Below are 19,899 nucleotides of genomic sequence, written 5' to 3' on the forward strand. Positions count from 1 at the left end.
AGATCTCAACCCTACAGACAATCTTTGGAGGGAGTTGAAAGTCTGTGTTGCCCAGCAACAGCCCCAAAACATCACTGCTTTAGAGGAGATCTGCATGGAGGAATGGGCCAAAATACCAGCAACAGTGTGTGAGAACCTTGTGAAGACTTACAGAAAACGTTTGACCTCTGTCATTTTCAACAAAGGGTATATAACAAAGTATTGAGATAAACTTTTGTTATTGACCAAATACTTATTTTCCACCATAATTTACAATTAAATTCATTAAAAATCCTACAATGTGATTTTTCTGGATTTTTTTTCTCATTTTGTCTGTCATAGTTGAAGTGTACCCATGATGAAAATTACAGGCCTCTCATCTTTTTAAGTGGGAGAACTTGCACAATTGGTGGCTGACTAAATACTTTTTTTGCCCCACTGTATATACGTCAAATTAGGTGGTTGCAATGCTGTGAAAAACAGTTTTACTGCCCTAGAGTGTTAAACAATCAATATTCCCAAGCTTAGCGTATTTGTAGGGGCACACTTACTGTGAAGAATACAAATCCTAGATTGTGCTGCCAACATAATATCCTGCTGCTCAGTATTTAGACCTCAGTCCCCCATGAAATAATACCATAAATAGATTCGACAGATATATACGGTACTAGTCAAAGGTTTGGACACACCTACTCATTCCAATGTTTTTCTTAATGTTTTACTATTTTCTACATTGTAGAATAATAGTGAAGACATACACTATGAAATAACACACATGGAATCATGTAGTAACCAAAAAAGTGTTAAACATATCAAAATCTATTTTATATTTGAGATTCTTCAAAGTAACCACGCTTTGCCTTGATGACAGCTTTGCACACTCTTGGCATTCTCTCAACCAGCTTCATGAGGTAGTCACCTGGAATGTATTTCAATTAACAGCTGTGCCTTGTTAAACGTTTTGTGGAATTTCTTTCCTTTTTAATGCATTTGAGCCAATCAGTTGTGTTGTGACAAGGTAGGGGTGGTATACAGAAGATAACCCTATTTGGTCAAAGACCAAGTCTATATTATGGAAAGAACAGCTCAAACAAGCAAAGAGAAACGACAGTCCATCATTACATTAGGACATGAAGGTCAGTCAAGCCGAGAAAATTTCAAGAACTTTGAAAGTTTCTTCAAGTGCGGTCGCAAAACCCATCAAGCACTATGATGAAACTGGCTCTCATAAGGACCGCCACAGGAAAGGAAGACCCAGAGTTACCAGCCTCAGAAATTGAAGCCCAAATAAATGCTTCACATTGTTCAAGAAACAGACACACCTCAACATCAACTGTTCAGAAGAGACTGTGTGAATCAGGCCATCATAGTTGAACTGCTGCAAAGAAACCACTACTAAAGGACACCAAAAAAGAAGAAGAGACTTGCTTGGGACAAGAAACACGAGCAATGGACATTAGACGGGTGGTAATTTGTCCTTTGGTCTGATGAGTCCAAATTTTTGAGATTTTTGGTTCCACCCGCCGTGTCTTTTGTGAGACACAGAGTTGGTAAATGGATGATCTCCGCATGTGTGAAGCATGGAGGAGGAGGTGTGACGGTGCGGGGTGCTTTGCTGGTGACACTGTCTGTGATTTATTTAGAATCCAAGGCACACTTACAGCATTCTGCAGCGATACGCTATCCCATCTGGTTTGCGGTTAATGGGACTATCATTTGTTTTTCAACAGGACAATGACCCAACACACCTCCAGGCTGTGTAAGGGCTATTTGACCAAGAAGGAGAGTGATGGAGTGCTGCATCAGATGACCTGGCCTCCACAATCACCTGATCTCAACACAATTGAGATCGTTTGGGATGAGTTGGACCGCAGAGTGAAGGAAAATCAGCCAACAAGTGCTCAGCATATGTGGGAACTCCTTCAAGACTGTTGGAAAAGAGTGTGCAAAGCTGCCATGTGTAACCTTTATTTAACTAGGTAAGTCAGTTAAGAATAAATTCTTATTTACAATGACGGCCTACACCGGCAAACCCATATGACGCTGGGCCAACTGCATGCCGCCCTATGGGACTCCAAATCACGGTCATTTGTGATACCGCCTGGATTCAAACCAGGGTGTCTGTAGTGAGACCTCAAGCACCGAGATGTTGTGCCGTAGACCGCTGCGCAATTCTTCAGCCATTCCTGGACCTATTGACCTATGGACAATACCAAAATACATTATCTAATGACTCTGCCTCCTCACATCAGAATCTGCAGAGCTGGGAAGATACTGTATATATTTTTAATTATTTTCATGAATTCCTTTTTGCATATGCTTATAGGCACCATAAAAATGGGCATGGATTAAAATGGAATATCTTTTAAATGAGTTGTTCACATTGCAATGTTTTGAAATGTGGGCATTTATTTTGAAGGTTTCATCATTAACATACGACAGTGACGTCATATTTTTTTTTCTTCTGCTGTCCGACTACTAGTCCAGCCAGCTAGCTACCAACTCAGCTATCTGGTGTCTGATAGTCATCACTGTCTAATCATGGGACTAAAACCAAATTCTGCTCTAAAGGCGTCGAAGACATTGTTTGTTTTATCTTCACTGTTTACATTTCTTTTAGTGGGTAGTCAAGGCGAGAATACTGCTATGGACAATGTTGCTACTGAGAGGAGGGCTGAGGAAAGCCATAGACAAGACAGTGCCAACCTTCTTATTTTCATAATGCTCTTAACTCTCACTATTTTAACCATTTGGCTGTTTAAACACCGTCGCTTCAGGTTTCTACACGAAACAGGACTGGCAATGATCTATGGTGAGGACCTTCGTGAACTCTGTAGCTAGCTAGCTAACGTTAGCTATATAATGCAGAATGACAACACTGAGTGAGCTACATCCTACAGTTCATGCCACATCGTTGCAAGATGGCAATGAAATAGCAGGCATTGGCTTACATGCATTATGCCCATATGAACTTGTATTTTGCTATTTCTTGATAATATGTATTTGACACCCCTTTTCATCTGTATGTCTGCCTGACCTGTATCTGACTGGCCTCTATCGCTGTCCACTCCTCAGGTCTGCTGGTGGGGGTGATCCTTCGTTTTGGGGTTCATGTGCCACGAAATATGAACAATGTGACTATGAACTGCAGTGTGAATGCCAGCCCAGCAACTCTTCTGGTCAACGTCAGCGGGCGCTTTTATGAGTACACACTGAAGGGTGAAGTCAGCACCGTCAAGGGGCATGACGTGCAGGATGATGAGATGCTCAGGAAGGTACAGTACTCTTTCAATCACTGTCAATTCACACACACATTACCAGCAGACTGGATGGTCCTAGACCTGGATGGTAGTCTACTCTGAAGTGGTCTCCTTTCACTGTCTCCCAATCATGACCACTGATGGCTGAAAACATATTGCTTTTTCCCATTTCCATTTTTCCAGATCAGTGGTGTAATGAATGAGGAGTAGGAAAGGGAGCTATTTAATAGTTGTGTGACAAAGTCTACAATCATTAACACAGGCTGGATGTTGTCTGATAAGCTTTGAGCTGCCTGCAGAGGAGCGATTCGGTATAGATTGTGTTTAGATTGTTACAGTATGTGTTGATTAGTTTTCTAACTTTTCATTATTTTCTGCAAGGTGACCTTTGACCCTGAAGTATTTTTCAACATTTTGCTGCCTCCAATCATCTTCCATGCTGGCTACAGCTTGAAGCGGGTAAGATAATTCATGGCTTGAAGACTGTGTGCCGGCACCATAGAAAAGTCTTCTGTGTACTTCACTGGAATACTATTTTGTTGTCTCCCCTACACCTCCATTGTGTTTCAGCGACACTTCTTCAGGAATCTGGGGTCCATCCTTGCCTATGCTTTCATGGGGACAGTCATATCATCTTTTGTCATTGGGTGAGCCCATTTCTTTAAAACGATCAAAATGATGTGAGCATGTGCTCACTCTGTGTGCAATAATAGTGTTTTAACATGGTTTTTGAATGACTACCTCATCTTTGTACCCCACACATACAATTATCTGTAAGGTCCCTCAGTTAAGCAGTGAATTTCAAACACGGATTCAACCACAAAGACCAGGGGTGTTTTCAATACCTCGCAAAGAAGGGCACCGATTGGTAGATGGGTAAAAAAGAAAAAAGCAGACATTGACTATTCCTATGAGCCTGGTGAAGTTATTAATTACACTTTGGAGGGTGTATCAATACACCCAGTCACTACAACGATACAGGCGTCCTTTCTAACTCTGTTGCCACTGCTCAATTAATATAGGGGAAACACAGGTTATTTTGGAGTGGTTTCAGCTTTGTGCTATAGTACAGTGGTTCCCAACCTTTTTTGGTTACTGTACCACCAACTGAATTTTGCTCTGACTAGAATACCCCTGAAGTACCCTCTCGTGCATTTTGGGAACCTCTGTTGTTGCAGACGGAAGTAGACACACATTTGTGGGTGATTTTCCATCAACTAAAAGATTTGCCATCAACTAAAAGATTCAAACCTGTTGAAATGATGAACTAATAACGGTCTTGGGTGAAACATGGAATCTTAAAGGAGGCCTGGTAAACTTTGATAAATAATTAATTTCTTAATTATGCTTTTAGATACACATTTCAAATGTATGTCGACAATCCTTTCTACAAAGGACCTTTCTATGGATTACATTAGGCAAAATTCCCCCTAATTGTGGTTTTGTTCTGTTTACGTGATTAATCACTCTCTTTTCTCTTACAGGCTGGTTATGTATGGCTGTGTGACATTAATGAAGGCGGTTGGACAGTTGGGAGGGGACTTTTTCTTTACTGACTGCCTCTTTTTTGGTGCCATTGTCTCAGCCACAGACCCAGGTAATCATCCTCACCCTGACTAGCATAGCCTGTACCAGGGCTATTCAACTCTTACCCTACACGGTCCGGAGCCTGATGGTTTTCTGTTCTACCGAATAAATAATGATGCCCACCTGGTGTCCCAGGTCTAAAGCCTGGTTTTAAAGACATCCGCATGCTTCCCATCCGCATCAGTTCGGAACAGTTTGTGCGTATATTGTGATGACATTTTGTGAAGTTTTTGGTCTTCGGCAAGGGTTTTTCCAGCTGTTCGTGCGCACAACATTTTTTCTTGAGGCAAGCCGAAGTTTGTAGCCGAAGTCTATGCCCCTTCGTTTGTGATTGGTCAACAGTAGGAATTATTCAAGTGTTTGTTGTCATTCAATGAGAGACTCATTTTCATGCACATTTTTTCACTTGAGAATTACTGCACCAGACATCTCAGTTATATGTGAAATTGCGCGACTACGATCTCCTCGGCACAAACGGCAAAATTAATGGCAGCTTTCTTGAGTTATTTTAGATGAATTCTGACTCTTGTGGAAGTGTATACTGGCTACGGCATCTCAAGGAGGACAAATAGTACTAATGCCACTTTTTCACATTTTTCAAGCGAATGTCTTTTTAAAGGGGTATGCGAGCACATGTTCGCCTAGCCGAATCGAAGCATGCTGAATCCTTTAGAGGGGAACAATGGGGAAAAAAGCAGTGGAACTGGCTTCGAGGTCTACAGTTGAGTTTGAGGGGCCTATTCTGTACACAGTGCTACAATATGCTTTAGCTGTGAACTCCATTTAACAGTCTTATTAACTACTTTAGCATTTGTGTTAGCGATTTTAAGTGTTCGGATTAGCCTACATTGCAATCATATGGAGTATGAGTATGTATGTGACGTTCCTGCTGTTGCTCCCACAGTGACAGTACTTGCCATATTCAACGAGCTGAAGGTGGATGTGGACCTGTATGCCCTGATGTTTGGAGAGAGTGTACTCAACGACGCTGTGGCCATAGTTCTATCTTCGTAAGTCTCCGTCCTTTTCAACATCACGTTGAGCACCTCTCCTCATCTTCTTGTCTATGTTGTCCAATCCTGTCACTTTCATTGGTGTTTGGAGATGTGTTGACTTTGTGCAGACACTAACCGCACCCCCTCACATTTTACTGGCCACCTGTATACAGAGTTCTTCTGCATTACGAAAAGCAGAGCAGGCAGGCCCGGGATGGCCATGGAGAGACCACAGCATTGGTAGAGGAACAGGGGATCCCCCCTAGGTGGGCTATGGTTATAGTCTGCCTCACCCAGCTTTACTATACCACACCCTGCTACTTTAGGTTACTGTAGGCTCAGCAAATTACCAGCTAATGAAAACAGGGCCTTGAGTAAGGCCTAAGTGGTTACAACAACGGACTGTTCTTATGTTGTGACCCCTACTGAAGACCTGCTCAGCACCGCAGATGGCATTGTTTTTGGTACCTTGTGTACTTATTGATAGTAAATACCAGGTTTAAAAGTGGGTGTTGTGGAAAACATAATTCCTCTTGAAAGGGAGTATGTGCTGGTGATTTGCTGTTCAGGTAGAACGGGTATAGCCTACTTGTTGGTTGATGACCTTTTTTCAGTGTGTAATTCTCTGTTAAGTTTCTCTATATTGCTCTTGTTTGCTGTGCAGGTTATTCGCTGTTGTGGTCATTAAGAGTGTGTGGAACCCAACTGCAGTCCCTGTAGGGTTTACAATTAGCATCTTTCTTAATTAGCATCTAGATTAGCAATTTAATTAGCATATGCCAAGTCAGACCTTTTAATCAATCTGTTCTCACACCATTCAATGATCAAGAGACCTGTGTGGAGTGGAGTTGGGTTCCTATAGGTTGGGATTTGTTTGACAAATGATAATTTCCCCCTCAGTTTTGGAAGGAGAGGCTCTTATAACTGTGTTGTAGGCATAGCTGCTAGCTATGTAGACATGGTAAGCACCTCCCCAGACTTTTGTGCTGTAAATACAAAAGTTGTGGGTCGTTCCACGAAATGAGTCCCTTTTGGGTAGTGTGACTTGGTTGAGAAAATAAACATTTTAGTAAGTGCCAAATAAAGTAACAGGGTTGATGATTTCATCTTCCATTGTTCATAAATCCCCTTGTTACAGGGGAATGGAAGCTTGTTGTGTGCTACAGGAGAGGCAATGGAATGTAAGCTTTACAAAAAAAATTACATTGCTAAAAAAAAATCTTACCTGACTACGGTATCTATGGGTAACACTGACTACGGTATCTATGGGTAACACTGACTACGGTATCTATGGGTAACACTGACTACGGTATCTATGGGTAACACTGACTACGGTATCTATGGGTAACACTGACTACGGTATCTATGGGTAACACTGACTACGGTATCTATGGGTAACACTGACTACGGTATCTATGGGTAACACTGTTGACGTGTTATGCTCGACTCACTCAGTTTTTCACGACAAAACACTAGAAAATGGCCAAAAAGATTATAACCAGCTCACCTGCTTTTACACTATGATTTGACTATTATTTCAATGTTTCACCACATCAAAACAAGAGTTCTACTTCAAATAATCGCTGAGTCACTCAGTATGGGTAATGCCTTCATTGGGCGTGATCATTAAGGAACTCCTATCACACAACGTCTGTCATAGACAGACTCATCTCACTTCAGTTCTTCCTTATGAGGTCGTAATACTTCTTCATACTGTCCTTAGCATCGACTTTGGACTACTGCTTTCCTGCTAAACTGTTCAGAGGCGAACCCGTGAGGATTCGTGAGCGTAGGAATCCAGCTACTTTTTGGGGGGATCATTCCCTTTCTTTGCTCTGTTCCAGAGGCTCTCTGCTTCTACAGGACAAGGGAAAAGCTCTTTCCACTATATAGGTGTATTTGGCTGCCATCTCTGCCTGACGTATGAAGGGCGCACGTCGCCTACGCCCAGTACCCAAACTGCTAGTCCCACCCTGGGAACTTTCTGTTGTACTTTAGGTACTTTTACAGTCACCCTTGGGAGCCTCTGTAAAGCGAGGACATTTCCTTAGTCATTACATCCACAAAGTGGGTGAGTGAGCCGCACGCTCTATCAGTTTCTCCACTCGTGCCTGTACCTTGCCCTGGGATTATCCAAGGTTACTTCAACCTAAACCCTTTTTTGTGCCTACCACTGTTTTTCCCCATGAAGGAACAGTGATTCCATTACTTGTGTCTTGCGCTTGTTTTGCGCTTCTACATGGACAGGAAGAGAGACCAGCTTATCACATTAAATAAATAATTTCATCAAATGACTTTGTCAAAGCAACAAAATAACTAGGGCTTTACGATGATGGTGGAAACTCGGAGAAATATTTGGGTTAAGTGGGCTAAAATCTTCCTAGAAGTCAGAGGAGGCACAGAGAGACATGTCAAGATGCAGAATTTTGGCACTTTAGCAAGTCTTTATTCAGATTTATTGGAAATTCCATATATTAAAGGGCACTTCATATAATATAAAATGCAGACTTCAATATTGGTGCACAATTTCTACTTAAAATATAAAAGGGACACAAAAGGGACTTATTTTGTGGAATGACCCATGTACAGATGTTGCAGAGATACTGTATCTTACTGATGTCTTCACATTTTCTCTTTCATTTTCCCTTTTGCATTGTGAACATGTGCGTTGTTAGTAGTAGAGCCTCCTAACGCTTACACCTGTCTTTGGCTCCATGTGTCTGCACTGGTTACAGCTCCATAGGTGCCTATCGGCCAGCCGGGGACAACAGCCACACGTTCGACGCAACAGCCATGATCAAGTCTTTTGGCGTGTTCCTTGGGGTCTTCAGTGGATCCCTTGCCCTTGGTGTGGCCACCGGAGTCATGACTGCACTGATATCCTTTTGTGTGCCAGAGGATGGCATTCATTCAAAAGAAAAGCCTGTGAATTTTATAGACTAAAATAATTGAAAGTCTGCTAATCTGCTTTATCTAAGGCAATTTGCTGTTTTTTAAAGGCATTATAGCTTCTATTCTCCAGGAGTAACGCATTTGCTGTGTTATTGTATTATCTCATCCTTTAATGTTGCGATGTTTCTGTGATGGATTGAAGTTCTCGATCTGTTCCTTGACCTGTCGCTCGTCACGTCACCAAGTTCACTAAGCTGCGTGATTTTCCCCTGCTGGAGACGGCCCTCTTCTTCCTCATGTCCTGGAGCACTTTCCTGCTGGCCGAGGCCTGTGAAATGACTGGTAACTAATGCAGTGTTTACACACACACGTACACACACGTACACACACGTACACACACACGTACACACACACACGTACACACACACAGACGTTTTCAAGCTTACATAGGTGAGTCCCCATCACATGCTGATCTGTGTGAACTTTCTCGTGCAGGTGTGGTGGCCGTGTTGTTCTGTGGGATGACCCAGGCTCACTACACGTTCAACAACCTTTCTCCTGACTCCCAGGACAGGACCAAACAGGTACGGGAACCATACCGGTCTATTTGCCTTAAACCATGTTGTAGGTTTTTATTAGTCTATGCCTGGCCTAACATTTGAGTTTACATTTACGCTATTAAATTGTTTATTTTGGTTGATATTGTTTTTGTCTCTCGTCCCAAAGCTATTTGAACTCCTGAACTTTCTGGCGGAGAATTTCATATTTTCCTATATGGGCCTGACACTGTTCTCCTTCCAGTCCCATGTGTTCAACCCCTTGTTCATCATTGGAGCATTTGTATCCTAAAAAACACACACAGAGAGAGAGAGGCTAAACAAACAAAAATATACAGCCACATGTAATATCTTTAATTATAACTGCATTTAGTTTTTCCCATCCAGAAGCCACTTTCCTTAACTTCTGTCCCCTACCAGATTGCAGTATTCCTTGGCAGGGCAGCCAACATCTACCCCCTCTCTTTCTTGCTCAATTTGGGCCGTAAAAACAAAATTGGATCTAACTTCCAACATGTTATGATGTTTGCAGGTAGGAGTCTGTCTGTAGTTGTCCTGTTCTAGAAGGACTTGGATGATTGATGTCTGTAGATCATGTTTGCGGTGTAGTTTTCTCTCATTTCACTGTCTTCTCTGATATCTGTTGATCAGGCCTGCGGGGGGCTATGACCTTTGCCCTCTCCATCCGGGACACGGCCACGTACGCCCGGCAGATGATGTTCTCCACCACCCTCCTGATCGTCTTCTTCACTGTGTGGGTGTGTGGAGGCGGCACCACCCCGATGCTCTCCTTCATGAGTATACGGTGAGTCTCACCTAGATGTCACAACTTTCACCACTAGTTTGATCATTATGCCTCGATTAGATAGATAGATGGATGTATACCTCTACTGAATGTTCTTCTTACACATTCTCATCCTTGTGTTTGTGCTAGTGTGGGAGTGGACTCGGACCAAGACAGCTCAGTAAGTAACCAACGATCTGATTGTCCATGATTCTGAGATCTGCTTCTAAAGGACAGCAGAAGTCTGCTTACAGGGTAGCGTTGTGTGGACAAAAGAATAGGAATTGTGCACAATTGGAGATTGTGGTTGTACCGTTATGGTATTACAAAAGTCACATTGCTCACTTTTATGTCTTTGAGCAGGTGACTGTTTCGGATGGAACGCAACATAGGAACACCAAACACGAGAGCGCCTGGCCTTTCAGAATATGGTACAATTTCGACAATACGTATCCTTTATCTGCTACATGTCACACCTAAAGCATTTACAATATGGCTGTGAGTTATTAGATGACGCCATGACAATCCCAGTCTTCAACTTGAACCAACCATTGAGGAAACACTGTTCAGTGGTGATTATCTGCGGTATATTGGCCATATACCACACCCCTTCGGGCCTTATTGCTTAATTCTACACTAGAGGCCACTCTTTGAATTTCCTTTGAAAAGTGAAGGCAAGTCAGTTCATGTGATACACATTCCTCAATGAAAATATGACAAGGCACTAAATGCCTTTTGTAGAGGTTATTCCTTCATTAATGGTGATTGGGTTCAGACTACTATAAATAAGCAATAAGGCCCGAGAGGCTGTGGTATATGGCCAATAAACCACTGCTAAGGGCTGTTCTAATGCACGATGCAACACGGAGTGCCTTAATACAGCCCTTAGCCGTGGTATATTGGCCATAATATCACAAACCCCTGAGGTGCCTTATTCCTATTACAAACTGGTTACCAACGTAATTAGAACAGTAAAAATACATTTTTTTGTTATACCTGTGATATACGGTCTGATATACCAAGTCTGTCAGCCAATCAGCATTCAGGGCTCAAACCACCCAGTTTGTAACAGCGTTTAGAGTCCCCTGAGGATTAGATCCCTTGACTGCAGCCTTCTCCAGCTACCTGAAACCCCTGTTGACTCACAGCGGCCCACCCCTCACTGCCACCCTGCCTGCCTGCTGTGGCCCCTTGGCTCGCTGTCTCACCAGCACTCAGGCATATGAGGTAAGTACACGCACGCATGCACGCACGTACGTATGTACATAGTGGTTCATGATTCCTTCTCTCTCTAGAATGAAGGGCACCAGCACAATGATGATTCTGACGAACTGGTCCTGAACGACGGCAATGCAACCATGTATGGTGATGTCACAGTGAGCACCGACGCATCGGGCACCCTCACCACCAACCATAAACACCTGTCTGCCTCCACCATGGGCATAACCTCAGAGGAGGCCCTGGACCAGGAGCTGGCGTTTGGGGAGCATGAACTGGTCATCAGGGGAACACGTCTGGTCCTGCCCATGGACGACCCCCCTGAACCCACTGTGACCCTGCCACCTCCCCCCACCTCCCCCCCACCTTTCTCAGATCCCTTCTCTGATCCCTTTTCAGATCCCTTCTCTGATCCCTTTTCAGATCCCTTCTCCGATCCCAGACGCAACAGACTCTAGAGGCCAAGGGCTCACCTTTTCTGTCTAGCCATCCCTTGGTCTTGAACAACCCCTGCTTTGAAAAGCAAAATTGGTTGTGTTATGTGGTGGTCTTTACCCATGCCTGCCTCTTTCTCCTCTGCCCATTCATGTATTTGTATATTTTAAAAAGTACATCCTATATTTATTTCTGTATTTATTTCCTCTGTATTTATATGTCGAGGTCTTCATTGTTGCCCCACAGGGAGTCGTCGGGGGTTTCAAGAGCCGTGCTTCCTTTCTTTTTCAAAACATGGAAACATAAATATGAATTTCAGTGGTGATTTTTATGTCATGGGAGCAGTTTAGGGTGCACTTTAGTTGCTAGTAAGTTGTGAATAATAAGTTTCACTCAGTTCTCCTACCTGACTGCTACTGGCTGATGTGAGGGTCAATATTTAAGTCAGAGGCATCTGTATTGGGGGCTCCAGGATGCTGAACTGTTTTAAACAAGTGCCTAATTATATATATTTTTTTCAATTTATGCAGATTTGTACATATTCATGAATAATTTACAGTAAATCATTTTGATTATTCTAACTTGCAACCCAGATCAGTGTAATACCAAGACCCTACGGAATACAATGCAATATTGTACTATGAACCTTTTTCCTTAAATTGTAATATTCATTAGTTGTAGTTGATTGATATACATTTGCAAATGAAGCCTGGTGGAAATGATTAAGATATGGTCATTACTTTAAATGAAATATTGACATTTTCATAAGCAGATTTCTAAGTCTGGAGATTCCTGTCACCTCCACTCTTGCTGTGTGAACGACCAGGCCCTTAACTATAAAGCAGATGCCTTGATACTGAATCTAAAGACCTGAGCAGAAAGCTGTGGCGAAGGGTTTGGTACAATACTGTACAGAGCTGCTTTCTATGGACTCAGTCCAGTCCAGGCTGAATGTGTGTATGGGCTCTAAGACAGCTAGCTGGAACTGTCACTCTCTGAGCTCCTGCTATGCAGGATTAGTTTTTGTTTGCAAAGAATTATACCTGCCGAACCCTTTCTTTCTCAGTCAGGTGGGCAGCAACTATGAACAGATTTTTGCGCTTTATTACATATAATTTGTTTGCATTTTGATCTTTATTTAGATTGAGCCACTTGAGCTTATGTTGAAAGACCTGACTAGAATGCAACCCTACCACTGACAGTAGCTAGAGTAACCACATGTGATGGAGGCAATGGTTCATATAGTCTAAACTCCAACTGGAACTAATCTAGTCTGTAAATGGGATTGTAGTTCAGCTCCGATATTTAGCATAGTAATTTAAAGCTCAGTTGTTAAAGTAGCAGAAAATTCAACCTGAAAAGGTGAGGCAGCCTTTACTTGTTCCAACAGTATTTGGATGTATGATATTGATGTAGCTATATTTTGTGAAAAGTTTGTTTTTGTTAATGAAATGTGAATTCTACAAAATACAGTTAATTTGGATGTGGGGAGAGACAAAGTTATGAAAAGTCTCAATGTACAGTAGCCTAAATACTAAATATGTGAATCTAATGTGAATGAAAATAAATTATTCTATTAGGCTACAAAATTATTTTGGATGTTGTTTTTTCCCTGTTTCAAGTACCAAATCCATGTAACTTTTGTATTTATTTACAAGTATGTTATATGTGTAACGTGTATTTCACAAACACTTCCTTTCAGTACACAACGTATAAAGAGTAGTGGTAGACCCATTTAAATGGACTGATCAATCACTATTTCACCCCAATAAGTAGTTAATCGTTCATTCAACCTTTTCCTGAAGACTTGGCTAATAATATTCTGTGTGGAAATACAATACAGTTGGGTTGATTGGAAGGTAGTCGTATCCTGTCCTGATTTTTTTTCCCCCTGATATCCTGCCTCCGGATGAGTGGTTTGCTTTTGCAGGGTACATTTACTGTAATAGGCTATATCCTGTTCAGAAGAAAAGTGGCGATTGTGCAGATCAGGAAGTGCGTGCGCGTGTCCCACAACTTTCTTTGAACTTTGAAGTTGCATGGACAGATCCGAATCTTGTGTCAGAATGAATTAATACAAGGACATTTGATACAATTTGTATAGCTATTGGTGCGGTATGTTTTTCGAGTATCCTAAATTGTAAACACGAATGTACAGTAAAGTCATTCGATATAATACAGTTGAAATCGGAAGTTTACATACACCTTAGCCAAATACATTTAAACTCAGTTTTTCACAATTCCTGACATTTAATCATAGTAAAAATTCCCTGTTTTTGGTCAGTTAGGATCACCTCTTTATTTTAAGAATGTGAGATGTCAGAATAATAGTAGAGTGATTTATTTCAGCTTTAATTTCTTTCATCACATTCCCAGTGGGTCAGAAGTTTGCATACACTCAATTAGTATTTTGTAGCATTGTCTTTAAATTGTTTAACTTAGGTCAAATGTTTCCGGTAGCCTTCCACAAGCTTCCCACTATAAATTGGGTGAATTTTGGCCCATTCCTCCTGACAGAGCTGGTGTAACTGAGTCAGGTTTGTAGGCCTCCTTGCTCACACACACTTTTTCAGTTCTGCACACACATTTTCTATAGGATTGAGGTCAGGGCTTTGTGATGGCCACTCCAATATCCTGACTTTGTTGTCCTTAAGCCATTTTCCAGTGGGTCAGACGTTTACAAACACTAAGTTGACTGTGCCTTTAAACAGCTTGGAAAATCCCAGAAAATGATGTCATGGCTTTAGAAGCTTCTGACCGGCTACTTGACATCATTTGAGTCAATTGGAGGTGTACCTGTGAATGTATTTCAAGGCCTACCTTCAAACTCACTGCCTCTTTGCTTGACATCATAGAAAATAAAAAGAAATCAGCCAAGGCCTCAGAAAAAAAATTGTGGACCTCCAGTAGTCTGGTTCATCCTTGGGAGCAATTTCCAAACGCCTGAAGGTACCACATTAATCTGTACAACCAATAGTACAGAAGTATAAACACCATGGGACCACGCAGCCGTCATAACGCTCAGGAAGGAGATGCGTTTTGTCTCCAAGAGATGAACGTACTTTGGTGCGAAAAGTGCAAATCAATCAAAGAACAAAGAGAAAAGGACCTTGTGAAGATGCTGGAGAAAACAGCCTTTTTGTGGATGTGGAACATTTCTGGGATTTTTTTTTTTCAGTGCATGAAACATGGGACCAACATTTTACACGTTGCGTTTATATTTTTGTTTAGTGTAAATAAAAGTTAAAATCCAGGCATATCAAATGGTTGCGCAAAACACAATGAGGATTCCCCTCTAAATTTGACTTGACTCTCTCCTGCCCCCTATCTAGGCCCTCACCACAGGGGGAGTGAACTACCAAGAGCAGCCATGGCACTCGGAGTGCTTTCTCTGCAGCTCCTGTCAAAGGCCACTGGCCGGGACCCGCTTTACCTCCAATGAGGAGAAGGGTTTGTGTGTGAACTGCTACAAGACTACTGTAGCCAAGAAAGGCAGCGGCTGCCAGAACCCCATTACAGGTCAAAACAAACACACACAAATTCCACTATTGAACGATTACACATTTGTAATTGTTTGTTGTTTATTCTCTGTCCTTCAGGTTTCGGCAAAGCCACCAATGTGGTGAATTACAAGGGCAGCTCCTGGCATGAGTACTGCTTCAACTGCAAGAAGTGTTCCCTGAGCGTGGCTAGCAAGTGCATTGTGGCCAACTCAAGGGACATCTTCTGCTCAGAATGTGCCAAGAAGCTCTGAGGTGAACTTGGAACAAAAACAGTGTGTCACGCCCTGACCTTAGTTATCTTTGTTTTCTTTATTATTTTGGTTAGGTCAGGGTGTGACGAGGGTGGTTTGTGTCGTTTTTGTATTGTCTAGGGGTTGTTGTATATCTCTGTGTTTATATGTCTATGGTTGCCTAGATTGGTTCCCAATCAGAGGCAGCTGTTTATCGTTGACTCTGATTGGGGACCATATTTAGGTAGCCATATTCCTTGGGTATTTCGTAGGTTATTGTCTATGTGTAGTTGCCTGTCAGCACTTGTGTCTTATAGCTTCACGTTCATTTTGTTAGTTTGTTTAGTGTTCTTTGTGTAAATTAAGAAGAATGTATTCTTATCACGCTGCGCCTTGGTCTCCTTGTCATGATGAACGAGACAGAATAACCCACCAAACAAGGACCAAGCAGCGTGAAAAGGAGGAACACTTTCCGCTTAATGGGGAGATGGACCTGGGAGGAGATATTAGATGGAGCAGGACCCTGGACACAGCCGGGGGCGTTAGAGGCAACGAAAGCGGAACAGCGATATTACGAGGTGCGTGTCCTGAGGTGTGTGTCCCCAGCCCGGTACCACCAGTGCCGGCACCATGCACCAGGTCTACAGTGCACTTCAGCAGTTTAGAGCGTCTGGCGACAGTACCCAGTCCAGAGCGTCTGGCGACAGTACCCAGTCCAGAGCGTCTGGCGACAGTACCCAGTCCAGAGCGTCTGGCGACAGTACCCAGTCCGGAGCGTCTGGCATGATCCACGCAGCGAGGGTCCCCAGCCCGGGCCCTACAGGACTCAGTGTAAAGAAGGGGGACGGTGTCCAGAACCAGAGCCGCCACGAGGTTAGATGCCCACCCAGACCCTCCCATAAAGGTTTAGGTTTGCTGCCGGGAGTCCGCACCTTTGGTGGGGAGGTACTGTCACGCCCTGACCTTAGTTATCTTTGTTTTCTTTATTATTTTGGTTAGGTCAGGGTGTGACGAGGGTGGTTTGTGTCATTTTTGTGATGTCTAGGGGTTTTTGTATGTCTAGGGGTTTATATGTCTATGGTTGCCTAGATTGGTTCCCAATCAGAGGCAGCTGTTTATCGTTGTTTTGTTAGTTTGTTTAGTGTTCTTCGTGTAAATAAAGAAGATTGTATTCTTATCACGCTGCGCCTTGGTCTCCTAGTTATGACGAACGTGACACAGTGGGCCTACTATGCCAGTGTGTCAGGTTGTAACGCTGAAAGCAATTGTTTGACATTTAATTTTACAGCGATAGTGTAGGATACAAATATCTGGGTTAGAATCGGCTGATTCAGTGGGGTATTCAAGTATCTTTGTTAAGATTGGGGTCATATTCAATAGGAGACATTTCAACCCTGGGGTACATCACAACTGTAACTGTTCATTCAAAGGTCTTAAAGAGAAAGACGATGTCCCATAGCGATTACTTATAATAGCTATCGTGACAGGTATGGCATTTGTGTGGGTTTGTTATCAGGAATAAAATAATATATTATTTACACAAAACATTGCGGAGGACTCTGCTTTTCTTTTGTCATCATGATAGTTGTAATTAAATTGCATTGTCATATATTGGGCTCAGTATATACTATTTTATTTTAATAAAAAACATGAGATTCAGATGCTCATCATCAGAACCATGGACAGCTGCCTAATCAACCCAGTAACAGACATTTCACTTTACAGTGTGTATGACATCAAAACTAAGAGATTGAAAATGTAACAAACATGCATTCATTTCAAGGTTGGAAAGAGCAATAATCTGGGAATAGATCTTACATACAGCCTACAGGCGGATTCACTGACACACCATGGAAAACAGAGGTAAGACGTGAGGGGGTGGAGCCACAGTCATATATGGGGATTCAAGGTGTGTGTAGACGAATTCAGGTCTACACACACTACAGATCTCACTGACACCTCACTGACATCTCACTGACACCAGAACACTACAGGTCTCACTGACACCAGAACACTACAGGTCTCACTGACACCAGAACACTACAGGTCTCACTGACACCAGAACACTAAAGGTCTCACTGACACTAGAACACTACAGATCTCACTGACACTAGAACACTACAGGTCTCACTGACACTAGAACACTACAGGTCTCACTGACACCAGAACACTACAGGTCTCACTGACACCAGAACACTACAGATCTCACTGACACTAGAACACTACAGATCTCACTGACACCAGAACACTACAGGTCTCACTGACACTAGAACACTACAGGTCTCACTGACACCAGAACACTACAGGTCTCACTGACACTAGAACACTACAGATCTCACTGACACCAGAACACTACAGGTCTCACTGACACTAGAACACTACAGATCTCACTGACACCAGAACACTACAGGTCTCACTGACACTAGAACACTACAGATCTCACTGACACTAGAACACTACAGGTCTCACTGACACCAGAACACTACAGGTCTCACTGACACCAGAACACTACAGGTCTCACGGACACTAGAACACTATAGGTCTCACCCATCCATTTAGGAATAGATACAATGGTTAATAGCACCATCCATTAAGTGACTATTTACCAGGATCATCTGCCTGTTGCAGGCACCTAATTATTTGGTAAGTCAATTGACCATTTATATCATAGACTTTAAAAAATTATACTTTAACTTCACTTTAATGATGTTGACCAAGTTTTTCAGTATTTGTACATTTATTTGTGATTAAACAAAAATGTTAGTTGAATCCAAGACAGCGGTTTACACTATTTTCTTGAGGGGGGGGGTGTGTATGCTTCATATGATATAAAATATATGTCGAACTCAGTTCTCTGTTTAGTATATTCATTTCCAACTCAATGTCATTGTAATCATAATTTCATCTCTCATTCATGTCATAAATTGTAATATTTTATGGTTGTCTAATTCTGCTGTAGATTATTCTAGATGTTCATCACTGTAAATATGGCCAGTCTCATGTTGAGTTACACACTGGACAATGAAGGGTCATTTCATACGATTTCAATCCCTTTCTGACTTCCTCCCTTTTGATTTGAACAAATCCTTCCATATATGTTGTCCCATGTCCCATAGCCATTTTGCATTTCCCACCCTACAATGAGACAGCCATGTCTTTATCACTGAAAAATATAAATGGTGGAGTTTGATATCATTTGAATTGTGGTCAAACTATTTTAAACATTTCTTGAAAAAAAAGAAAAATAAATTAAGTTTGACAAGTGTTTGTAAGCTTTTTAAAATGATTGATCTTTTCCAGTGATGAAGACATGGTTGTCCCATGGTAGGGTGGGTTATGCAAAATGGGTCAACATTGAGCATCTCTGAATGTTTTGTCACTTTCTGACCACTTCTACCGCGGGCGAACATGTATGGAAGGTTTATTTTCAATGGAAAGTGGTGCAGTCAGAAAGGGATTGAAATCATATGGAACAACCTTAAAGGCTTTGGCAGTGGGAACAATGATAACCAAAAGTCAATATGCAACCACATAACAAAGTGCAATAGAGTTGCTATATTCTCTCAGATATTGTATTGTGCTGGTTAATAGCAGCTTAGAAAACTGTCCTTTGGAAAGTGTTTGTCCAAGTGTAAAGCGTGTACAATGATTGATAGACTTTACACAGAAGAACATTTTGCCTTTCTACAAAATAAGATCTTCAAATATGACATTTGAAAGATGTATATAAAACACCAGAGTAGAAGCTTGAGTGCAGGTCTTACTGTTACTGATGTTTATTTCAGAGCTGTGATGAACGTTTGTAAGAAACTCCTACATCTCCTTCTCAGTGTGTCTCTACTAAGCTGTGCCTCTCCCCAGGACCCAGGTAAACAGCTGGCCACAACACTGCACTGCACTCACACTCAATTACACACACAACTAATCAATAACAAGCCATATGCTGCCAATCTTCGGGGAGAAATACTGTATCTGGAAGAGAGTGAAGATATGAATGGAGATATGGAAGATAAGTACGACCAACAACGATTGACAAAATAAAAAGTGCCTGCTGACAGTGGTCCATGTGCCCTATGTACACCAGAGTGTTCCAGCGTGAGCTTGTGGGGGAATATGGCTGACTTTACAGGGGATTGCAGCTACTGGCAGCTGAGTCCCGACCTCTCCATCCCTGCCCTGGAGGAGCTCAGTGTGTGTGTCCACCTCCAGCAGCACATCAGCACGCCGGCCTGGACGGCCTTCATGTACCGCCACCCTGACGGGCTGCAGGCTGAGCTGGGCCTGGCGGGTCAGAAGGGCCTGGTCCACACCTGGCTGTTTGGGATGAGGTGGTCAGCCCCCCTCCACCTCCCCCTGGGCCACTGGACCTACATCTGTATAACCTGGTCTGGGGCGTCTCACCAGCCAGCCCTCTACGTCAATGGGACCAGTGTGGATGTTACAGCCCATGCTAAGGGAA

General features: G+C 42.5%; 2 protein-coding genes across 6 annotated transcripts; both read left to right on the forward strand.

Moving 5' to 3' along the window:
* Positions 1-2,445: 2,445 nt before the first annotated feature.
* Positions 2,446-13,296, forward strand: LOC124007202 (sodium/hydrogen exchanger 6-like). 5 transcript variants are annotated; one of them, XM_046317594.1, is made up of 17 exons: positions 2,446-2,791; positions 3,055-3,254; positions 3,621-3,698; positions 3,810-3,886; positions 4,724-4,836; positions 5,731-5,836; positions 5,995-6,087; positions 8,557-8,698; positions 8,950-9,055; positions 9,209-9,297; positions 9,440-9,553; positions 9,691-9,802; positions 9,922-10,075; positions 10,205-10,235; positions 10,415-10,503; positions 11,176-11,281; positions 11,350-13,296. In XM_046317594.1, exons 1-17 carry the CDS (start codon positions 2,521-2,523, stop codon positions 11,728-11,730), a joined length of 2,262 nt encoding a protein of 753 aa, XP_046173550.1. In that variant the 5' UTR covers positions 2,446-2,520; the 3' UTR covers positions 11,731-13,296. The 5 variants fall into 5 exon arrangements, with proteins under 5 accessions (XP_046173550.1, XP_046173551.1, XP_046173554.1 ...); XM_046317595.1 differs by having other exon boundaries at positions 10,418-10,503; XM_046317598.1 differs by lacking the exon at positions 9,440-9,553.
* Positions 13,210-15,461, forward strand: LOC124006886 (four and a half LIM domains protein 1-like). Its single transcript, XM_046317077.1, has 3 exons — positions 13,210-13,224; positions 15,040-15,226; positions 15,307-15,461. The coding sequence occupies exons 1-3, from the start codon at positions 13,210-13,212 to the stop codon at positions 15,459-15,461; spliced, it is 357 nt and encodes a 118-aa protein (XP_046173033.1).
* Positions 15,462-19,899: the final 4,438 nt, after the last annotated feature.

Source organism: Oncorhynchus gorbuscha, linkage group LG20, assembly GCF_021184085.1.
Source record: "Oncorhynchus gorbuscha isolate QuinsamMale2020 ecotype Even-year linkage group LG20, OgorEven_v1.0, whole genome shotgun sequence".
Classification (NCBI taxonomy): Eukaryota; Metazoa; Chordata; class Actinopteri; order Salmoniformes; family Salmonidae; genus Oncorhynchus; species Oncorhynchus gorbuscha.

Coding starts and splice junctions, on each gene's coding strand:
- LOC124007202 (XM_046317594.1), top strand. CDS start 2,521: ATGGGACTAAAACCAAATTCTGCTCTAAAGGCGTCGAAGACATTGTTT. Junction 8,699..8,949: donor CCGGAGTCATGACTGCACTG/ATATCCTTTTGT, acceptor GTCGCTCGTCAC/GTCACCAAGTTCACTAAGCT. Junction 10,504..11,175: donor TGGTACAATTTCGACAATAC/GTATCCTTTATC, acceptor AGCCTTCTCCAG/CTACCTGAAACCCCTGTTGA.
- LOC124006886 (XM_046317077.1), top strand. Junction 15,227..15,306: donor CTGCCAGAACCCCATTACAG/GTCAAAACAAAC, acceptor TCTGTCCTTCAG/GTTTCGGCAAAGCCACCAAT.